Source organism: Onychomys torridus, chromosome 2 (assembly GCF_903995425.1).
Source record: "Onychomys torridus chromosome 2, mOncTor1.1, whole genome shotgun sequence".
NCBI classification, from domain to species: Eukaryota; Metazoa; Chordata; class Mammalia; order Rodentia; family Cricetidae; genus Onychomys; species Onychomys torridus.
In genome coordinates, this window is record NC_050444.1 from 146,234,774 (window position 1) to 146,244,675 (window position 9,902).

The 9,902-nt window shown below is 47.1% G+C and overlaps 1 protein-coding gene across 1 annotated transcript in view; it reads right to left on the reverse strand.

Annotated features, from left to right (window-relative positions):
- The window catches only part of Smpdl3b (sphingomyelin phosphodiesterase acid like 3B), a 22,480-nt gene extending 17,973 nt beyond the window's left edge, over nucleotides 1-4,507 (reverse strand). Inside the window, exon 1 of the mRNA XM_036180069.1 lies at nucleotides 4,447-4,507. Within this exon, the coding sequence (XP_036035962.1) occupies nucleotides 4,447-4,507 (61 nt within the window). The remainder of the gene's footprint in view (nucleotides 1-4,446) is intronic.
- Between the last annotated feature and the right edge of the window lie 5,395 nt (nucleotides 4,508-9,902).

Consider the following 9,902-nt stretch of genomic DNA (forward strand, 5'->3'; position numbering starts at 1 on the left):
TTTTCCAAGTTGTCCTCTGACCTCCACATGTGCACCCTTACACAAGCTCAATTGTGCACACACACACACACACACAATAAATCTAATTTTTTTAAGAGACAGGTTCTTACTGTGCAGCTCTCGCTTGTCCTGGAACTTGTTTTGTAGACCGGGCTGGCCTCGAACTTACAAGAGATCCGCCTGCCTCTGCCTCTGGAGTACTGCGATTAAAGGCATGCTTAAGTACTGCAATTGTAATTCCTTCTCTATAAACTAAGACTTAAGGGTCCTCTGCTAAAACTAACATTTCCTGTTCCTGTTCTAACTCCACAACCACCCTTCCAAACAGCTCCCCAGTTAGGTGTACCCATCCTGTCTTACAGGCAAGAAAGCTGCCATGCTCCCTGGCCAGTCCTAACCGGTCCTTCTGCTCCCTCAGCCTTGATGCAGCCTTCAGGGAGGTCCCCCGACTTGCTGACTCTCACTGGGGAGACTTGCCCTTCTCTGTGCCGTATGATGCAGGGGAATGAGTGGAGTATTGCACAGCTTCATGGGAGGAAAAGGATCTTCATTCTGATGTCCTGACAGACAGCACCCCAGCTCTTGGCTAAGAATCGTAGAACCCACAGCTCCATGCAAAGTGGAGACGGGCTGCCGTGTGATAGGTGGCTTGTCACTCTGCACATCAGGAAGGCCTGAAAACACTCGCAGGTGCCACAGGATTCTTTTTTTTCCCCCCAAGACAGGGTTTTTCTATGTCGCTCCAGAACTCCCTCTGTAGACTAAGCTGGCCTCGAACTCACAAAGATCCGCCTGCCTCTGCCTTCCTAGTGCTGGGATTAAAGGCGTGCACCACCACTGTCCAGCGCTTTCTTTTTGTTATTTTTCATTCTGTGTATGTGAGAGTGTGTGTACACTTATGAGTTCAGGTGCCTTTCTGTATGCTGTGAATATGTGTTGCTATGGTTGCTATAATAAAGAAGCTGCTCTGGCCTATAGCAAGTCAGGTTATGGGCAGGCAGGAAATCCAAGAGAGGGACAGGAGAAAGAAAGGCAGAGGTAGAGGAGATGCCAGCCTGCCACCCAAGGAGCAACATGCCAGGAGACCGGTAACGCCACAGCCATGTGGCAAAACACAGATGGATAGAAATGGGTTAATTTAAGATGATAGCAGGGGCTGGAGAGATGGCTCAGAAGTTAAGAGCACTGACTGCTCTTCCAGAGGTCCTGAGTTCAATTCCTAGCAACCACATGGTGACTCACAACCATCTGTAATGAGATCTGGCGCCCTCTTCTGTATGCATAATAAATAAATAAATTTTTTTTTTAAAAAAGATGATAGCACTAGCTAGCAAGAAACCTAAGCCATTGGCCATACACTTTGTAATTAACGTAAGCCTCTGTGTGTTTACTTGGGACCAAGAGGCTGCAGGACATGGGTGGGAGAGATTTGTCCCCACCACGGGGCTGCAGGATCGGAGAAACTACCGCTCCAGGTGCCTGTGGAGCCCAGAGGTGTGGGATCCCCTGGAGCTGGAGTTACAGGCAATTATGAGCCTCCCACATGGGTCCTGGGAACAGGTCCTCTGTAAGAGCAGCCCATACTCTTAACTGCTGAGCCACCTCTCCAGCTCCTAAATTCTTTTTTTAGTTTGTTATTTTCTTTTTTGGTGTTTCGAGACAGGGTTTCTCTGTGTAGTTTTGGTGCCTGTCCTGGCTCTCACTCTGTAGACCAGGCTGACCTCGAACTCACAGAGATCCGCCTGGCTCTGCCTCCTGAGTGCTGGGAAGTGCTGAGATTAAAGGCATGCACCACCACTTTTATTTTCAACTAAGTCTTAAAGGGACAATTTTCCAAGAACCTAATACCACTGAAAATGCTCAACAGCCGTTAAGTCTCCCAGCTCTTTCCCCTTAGTGGGCTATTTCTGCAGCACTTTACATTCATTATAAACAGAACACAGCTGGACAGCCTGGGTTCATGTCCAGACTCACTAGCTGTGTCATCTTGGGCTAGTTGCTTCTCTGAAGTCATTTTTCTGTGTAAAATGGGAATGAAAACACTTCATGAGCTAAGTTGTTGTGAAGGTATTACACACACACACACACACACACACACACACACACACACACACACATCATGTGTGCAGGGGCTGGAGAGATGGCTCAGTGGTTAAGAGCAGCACTGGCTGCTCTCACAGAGGACCCTGGTTCAATTCCCAGCACTAACAAGGTAGCTCGCAACTGTCTTTAACTCCAGTATCAGGTCATCTGATGCCCTCTTCTGGCCTCCATGGGGGTACCAGGCACACATGTGGTACATAGGCATGCGTGCAAGCAAAACAGCCATACTCGTAAAACAATATTTCCTCAGCAGTGGCTTCTTGCAGATCCTCCCTATGAAGCCTTTTCTGAGTTGTAACTCAAAAGTTACATACTTTAATCCCAACACTTAAGAGACAGAGGCAGGTAGGTCTCTGTGAGTACAAAGCCAGGCTGTTCTACCTAGCAAGTCCCAGGCCAGCCAGGGATACACAGTGAGACCATGTACGTACACAGCAGAAAAAAACATGGACATCGTGAAATTTGCAGGAAAATGGATGGAACTAGAAAATATCATCCTGAGTGAGGTAACCCAGACTCAGAAGGACAAACATGGTATGTACTCACTCATAAGTGGATACTAGATATAAAGCAAAGGACAATCAGACTGCAGCCCAAAGATCCAGGGAAGCTACCTAGCAGGGAGGACCCTAGGATGACTGTGGTTTATAATAAGTTTTGGTTTTGCCCAACCACTGGGCATGCTTTAGTAAAACATTTCACTATTAGGATAAGAAATTTGTACCATATCAAGCTGATGAAAGAAAATGCTGGCTGTACTTTGGTGGGGGGGGGGGGCTAAAATATTTTTAGATTATGGATTAGCCTATAGAAAAATGTCTGTCTGCTGTAAATCCAACAGCGAAGGGGAAGATGAATAGGAGTCTCACTTACACAACTTAAGTAAAACATAGATCTCTGAACAGATGAAGATAGGCTTCTTCTGTATCCCAGAATCTAATCAATACTCATATGTATAATTCAGCTATTATTTGGCTTAAAAGGGCTTATTGGGAAATGTTATCATTTATACTATTTTCTACAGAGAAAATATTTTCCAGTTTCAAATAACCCTGGACTTTTGAATTATAACCTGTTTTTAATGTTCAAAATACCTGTGTATAATTTCTCCTGCAGTTGTACATAAAATGGTTTTACATTCAAAAAAAGGACAAATATTATAGAATGTATTACATGAAATATATAGAATATACAAATTCATAGAGACAGAAAGATTAGATGTTATCTCAAGATGGAGAAGAAAGAAATACAGAGCAATGGTTTCCTAAGTACAGAATCTCTGTTTTGTGTGATGGAAAAGTCCCATAAATGGACAGTAGTATCAGGACATAATATCATGAATGTAATACATCAGCACAATTAATGTAATTAATGAATATCATAAATATAGTTACTGAATGACTACTGCAAATGTAATCAATGAATACCACAAATGTAATTAGTATCATGAGTGTAATTAATGAATATCATGAGTGTAATTAAATAAATAAATAAATAAATAAGCCACCTTCAAGGTCACTTTGGAAAACTGTGCTTATGCATTTTTCTTGCCCTTGCTGGGTTTTCTCCTTGGCTGATGTTTCTTCCCAGCTAAGGGGATGTTTGTTCCTGGAAGACCTGAATTTCTTTCCCTGCCTTCTTCCTGGTTCCTACATCCACCCAGGTTCAGAGACTGGCTTTCCACTAATGTTTTTATGTTCTACTTTTATTTACGTTTATCTATTGGGCCGGCATACACCACAACGCTTGTGTGGAGGTCAGAAGACAACTTTTGGGAATAGGTTCTCTCCTCGCCCATGTGGGTTTGGGGAACTGAACTCCCTTTGTCAGTCTCGGTGGCAAACACCTTTGTCCGCTGAACCATCTCGCCAGCCCTTAGCCACTATTTTATTGTTTCTTGTTCGAGTCTCAGGGGTGGAATACACTGCCTTGTGCATTCAGACAATCACTGTGCCATAGAGCTACACCTGACCTTCAACCAGAAGTGTCCTGATTGAATTCACAAATCTGCTTCCTCTCAGTAGCTGGCTCATGTAACTAGACCCTAAGCCAAATCAGCGCGTTCCACTGGCCAAGTCGGTGTCCTGCCCCTGACAGGCTGCGGCTCTGACTCAAGGAGTCTTTTCATGTATCCTAAGTCGCCCTTGACCTCTATCTACCAACTAAGCTACACCACACAATAAATAGCTTTGATGGCTGTCTAAGTCTCTCCACTTGAACCTCTCAGCTCCTTTACCATTTTCCGCCTTGTTCTAGGAGCCATTCCCAGCAGCCCAGTTCCCAGAAGGAAACAAAGACCGAGCAGGTGTCCCCCCCCCCCCCCCCCGTTCCCCGCTGCCCTACCTAGTTCAGCCCCTGCCACTCCCCAGGGGGCCAGGAGTATCAGCCACCGCAGCAGCGCCATCCTCAGGGTTACTCCACGGCGGCCGCAGCCCCTCCAGGTGTGCATGCAGGCTCCCTCCAACCTGTGGCCAGCCACGTGTCTGAGCAGAACTTCCCGTCTGGCAGTTACCTGAGTTCCAACTTATCCCTGCCGGCTGGCTGCTCTTGCTTTTCCTCTTTTGTCCAGCAGGGCGTGAGCTTGATTGGAGGAGAGATGTACCAGTCAGCACTGGAGGCAGGGCTTGCACATCTCTGTGGAAACCACATCTATGTTGCAAGATGCTGGCTGCCTTAGAATCCCTGACTTTGGGAGAGAAATACAGAAGTACTGGGAGCAAAATGATGCGATTTTTGCAGTTTGCTCTAAAATTATCTTGTAGAAGTGAAGGCATTTCAGTTCAGCCAGCCTCCTTAGTCTCCAGAAAGCACATGGCAAGCACCATCCACTCTCTGACTCATTATCTTCTTGCAGAACAGCAACATGAATGAATGAATTCATTGGCTGGCCTTGGCCACCAAAGGACCTTAAATGCTAGTTGGAGATATGTGAATACAACAATCTAAATTTAAGCTGGGCGGTGGTGGTGTAATCCTTTAATCCCAGCACTCCAGAGGCAGAGGCAGGTGGATCTCTGTGAGTTCGAGGCCAGCCTGGTCTACAAAGTTGAGTTCCAGGACAGCCAGGGCTGTTACACAGAGAAATCTTGTCTCATAAAACAAGACAGACAAACAAAAAAGACCCTAAACTTAAACCAGATGTGGTAGTGTTCACCTGTGATCCCAGCACTCTTGATGTGGAGGCAGGAGGATTAGCAGCTCAAGGCCATCTTTGGCTAACTGATGACTCTGAGGCCAGTCTGACTTTATTACAAACAACACTTAGAGTTCCTCGCTGATCGTGCCAGGAGCTGGGGGCTACCAGACATTGGACAACAAGAAAGAGCGTCGGAGACCAAGGGCGGGTCACCTGAGTAGGTGACCTGAGAGGCCTGAGGGAGGATGTGACTCAGCCTGGGGAAGGTGACAGGAGGTTTCTGGGAGGGGATGCACAGGCTTAACCCTCTTTGGGTTTTTTGTTTTGATTTTTTTTTCTTGTTATTAGGGATGGTTTGGGTTTTATCTTTCTGTGGTTTATGTATTTATCATTCTTTTTGTTTTCTTCCTGTTGTGGTTTGCACCAGGATGAAACCCAGATCTTCCCGCAAGCAAGATAAACTCAAGCCCCACAGCCTCCCAGCCACACCTCCACACTGAAGCACCTTGAACTTTAGGAACAATGGAGAAAACAGGTTGTATTGGGGGGGGAGGTCGGCAGGAGCAGCAGAGGGGAAGGGACTGTGTGGCAAGCGAGCCCCAATGGCTGGGGAATAACAGCCTAGGGCCTGAGGCTGGGAAAGCAGGCAGGGCCAGCCTGTGCTCAGATGTTTGAGCTGAGAGCTTTGGGGAGTCAGGAAGAGAGGCAGAGGCAAAAGAGGGGCTGGAGACGTAGCTCAGTAGTTAGGAGCCCTTGCTGCTTTTGCAGAAGACTCAGGTTTGGTTCCCATCAACCACATGGACACTCATGGCTGGCTATAACTCCAGCTCTGGAGGATCCAGTGCCTCTTCTGACCTCCAAAGGTACCAAATACACACAAAGTGTACACACATACAAGAAGAAAAACACTCAAGACACATAAAATAGATAAAAAGAAATCTTTGAAAAGAAAAAAGTCCCATCTGCATCTCAGAAAGATGAATATGGGGTGAGACTAGCAAAGAGTCTGAGGCAGAAATGCTGTCTTAGCCCATTTCCTGTTGCTATACCAGATCTGTGATGGGGAACGTGTGAAGAACAGAAATGCATTGGCTCACATTCCGAGAAGCTAGGAAGCCTAAAGTCAAGGCCGCCCTGTGCTGTGAGGTCCCTGCAGGCATCACGGCCTGCGAGGAAATGAACTGTGAAGAGGATGAAAAACCGTACAGCTGGACTTGGTGAGTCGGACTGGATCCAAACCTCTTGTGGTTTAATTTTCTCACGCATTTAAATGCAGTAAAACTTAGTGGGGAAAGTGTCCACATGACAATTCTCATAACAAAGCTTCAGGGATGGCTACATCAAAATTCCCTTCCAAAATATCTGTTATAGCAAAGTACCTGAGACCTTTACCATGAGAATGAGTTTGGCGCTGGTGCCAGCGGCGCATGCCTGTAATCCCAGCACTCAGGAGGCAGAGGCAGGTGGATCTCTGTGAGTTCGAGGCCAGCCTGGGCTACAAAGCAAGTTCCAGGACAGCCAGGGCTACACAGAGAAACCCTGTGTAGAAAAAGAAACAAACCAAAGAATGACTCCTATTTCCTGGGAAACAGTGCTCAGGGCTAGAGTCTGGAGAGGAAGAGTTTATAATGAGCCAAGGATGGATTCTATTGATGGAGGACAGAGTACATGGGGTCTCTTTCATAAGGATGAGTTCTACACACTGAGAGACAAAGCCCAGGATTGGGCCCTAAACATTCTCAGAATTTGGGGGAATCCAGGTGGATGCTGGCTCCTAATAGAATAGCAACCAGGATGTTTGACCTTTTCACTCTGGCATTCCAAGTGACCAGGCATCATTCTTCCTTCCTTTGAAGAAAGCAGACCCTCATGTTTAACAATTCTGGTTTCTCCAATGCCTGCTCTAGGCTGTGCTTCTAATACCTGTGTCTACTGTACAAGACGGTGCTTTGCATGCCGGGTCCTCATAGAGTGAAGGATCTGATCTGCAGATGGAGAAGGGCAAAGCCCTCACTTGGCCTCTTCCAAAAAGTCCAGGTTTTCTCTAGGTGGTAGCAAACTCTCAAACTGGAAGCCCTTGGACATTTACCTGGGTTCAAAAAATACTGGATGATGAGCCAGGCGCGGTGGCACAATGAAAGGATAAAGACTAGGAAAGGGGGACCTTCAGCAAGCCCTGCTGTGGGGGTCTGCGGGGTTCCAGCTCCAACCTGCTCTCATCATTAGAAGGGTTGTTGGGTGGAGGAGAGGGGAACGAGAAAATATGAGATAGAAAGATAAATCCAGATGAAAAGGAGAAAGCTAGACACAGGATAGCTTCAGGAGGGCCTGGGTCAATACACAAAAGCCCTGAGGTTTATTTAAAAGGGCTTTTATAATATGCCAAGGGGAGAGGCAAAAGACCTCCCCCAGTCAAGATCAAAGCACACTGTACAGACAAGTGTAGACCCTTCCAACACCTGATAACCACACCTGTGGTCAAATCATCCCATTATGCAGCCCTGCTGGATAAGGCAAGCCCATATTCTCTGACCCTGAATAATTTGGGGCTCACACCCCCTGCTAAGGTATGCCCCTAAGAGAACACACCGAGAGCAACAAAGTTAGTATAAGATATTTGGGGGAGGGATGTGAAAGAACAAAAGGCCATCTTGGAATGGGGACGTGAATGAGACAGACAGACAGTAAAGCAAAAGGAACAAGAGCAAAAGAAGAGGACTGAGGCCGGGCAGTGGTGGTGCACGCCTTTAATCTCAGCACTCGGGAGGCAGAGCCAGGCGGAACTCTGTGAGTTCGAGGCCAACCTGGTCTACAGAGTGAGATCCAGGACAGGCACCAAAACTGCACGGAGAATCCCTGTCTTGAAAGAAGAAGAAGAAAGAGGAGAGGAGGAGGAGGAGGAGGAGGAGGAGGAGGAGGAGGAGGAGGAGAGGAAGAGGAAGAGGAAGAGGAAGAGGAAGAGGAAGAGGAAGAAGAAGAAGAGACTGTGACAGTTGGGCATGTTGCACAGCTGACAGTGAAAGGCCCCTGGGGGCAGGTGATGATGATGTAGCTAACTGTTTGAGGTGATGATAACATGGCCAAGGCAGGCTGGCCACTGTGGTGGGAACTAACACACTCAGCACTCAGGAGGCAAATGGATCTCTTAGATCCAGGCCTGCCTAGTCTATAGAGTGGAATCCAGGACAGCCAGGGCTCCTGTCTCAAAAAACCACAAAAAACAAACCAAAACCAAACCTATATATAAATAGTTATTATATATTTATTGATTATATAATATTATAGATACTATACACACAGAATATGATATGAATATTATATATTATATTAATAATGATATATATTTTTTGAACCAACAACCCCCGGGGAGTTCAAGGCTAGTTTCTTCAACAGAAAGAGTTTGAAGCCAGCCTGGGCTACAAGAGATCCTGTGAAAACAAAACAAGGCAAGCTCAGCTTGCCTGCTCAGCTTGCACAAGGCCCTGGGTACCATCCTTGGCACTGCACACGCAACAAAGAAAGGAGGTGGGGAGAGAGGAACATTCTTTGTCCCTCGAAATGTTACAACTTGTCCTGTGGGCGGAGGACCAGCAGGGTTAAGTTTTGTCCCCATTCAGACTCCTGAGTCACCCCGAGGAAGCTGGTATTACAATAACCACCAAATCTGAATTTTCTGCTAGCAGGAAGAATGCAGCACAGAGACTGAGTGCTGTTGACTCGCTCTCATTAAAGCAGGGTGACTGTCCCTTGCATCAGACGTGATAGAGGTGTCTAATGCATGCTGAGGTCAGTGACCCATGGGACCAGGGACCAAGGAGCCAAGGGCTGCTACTGCCTCAGGAATGAACAGGGAGATAGCAACCACTAACCTGGAGTTGGAATGAGCATTAGGGGTAGGGAGGGCTCCTCCTAAACCTCCAGCAGCACCCCCCCATCCTGCACCCCCCAGGCAGGTGCAGGACCTTCTCTTAAAATATCTCAAGCTTTTTATTAGTGTCCCCACAGGGCCCTATTACTGTCCCCATTGCTAACACATAAGACGTCATAAGCACACAGAAGAGGCTCTTTTTGTTTAAGAGTGCTCTTAAGCCAGGTGGTGGTGCACGCCTTTAATCTCAGTGCTCAGGAGCAGAGGCAGGTGGAGATCTGTGAGTCCTAGGCCAGCCTGGTCTACAAAGCAAGTTCCAGGACAACCAGGGCTGTTACACAGAGAAACCCTGTCTCAAAAAACAAGCAAAAAAAAAGAGTGCTCTGAGAGGCCAGAGGTGTGAGACAGACAGGTTGTGAGCTGCCCAACACGGGTGCTGGTAACCAAACTCACGTCCTCTGCACAAGCAGGAAACTCTCTTTACCACTGAGCCACCTTCCCTGAGTTTTTATGTGAATAAAGCAGGGATGTCTCCGCCCCAAACAGACACAGGTGGGGCTCAGAGTGCATCTAGGGGAGTAGGGTTTCTGCCTCAACTCAGTCCTTGGGCAGTCTGTTACCTGAGTGGTAATGGTTTTTCCTGGGCTGGACCCAGCTGGCTATCTCTATGCTGGGTTGACTGGAAAGGTAAGTGTATAAAAAATAAGTAGATAGACTTTGCTCAGCCTTCCATTAGAACCCCGGCCCGGACCTTTAGGCCTGGTCCCGTAGCCCAGGGCAGCTCTCTTTGGGACA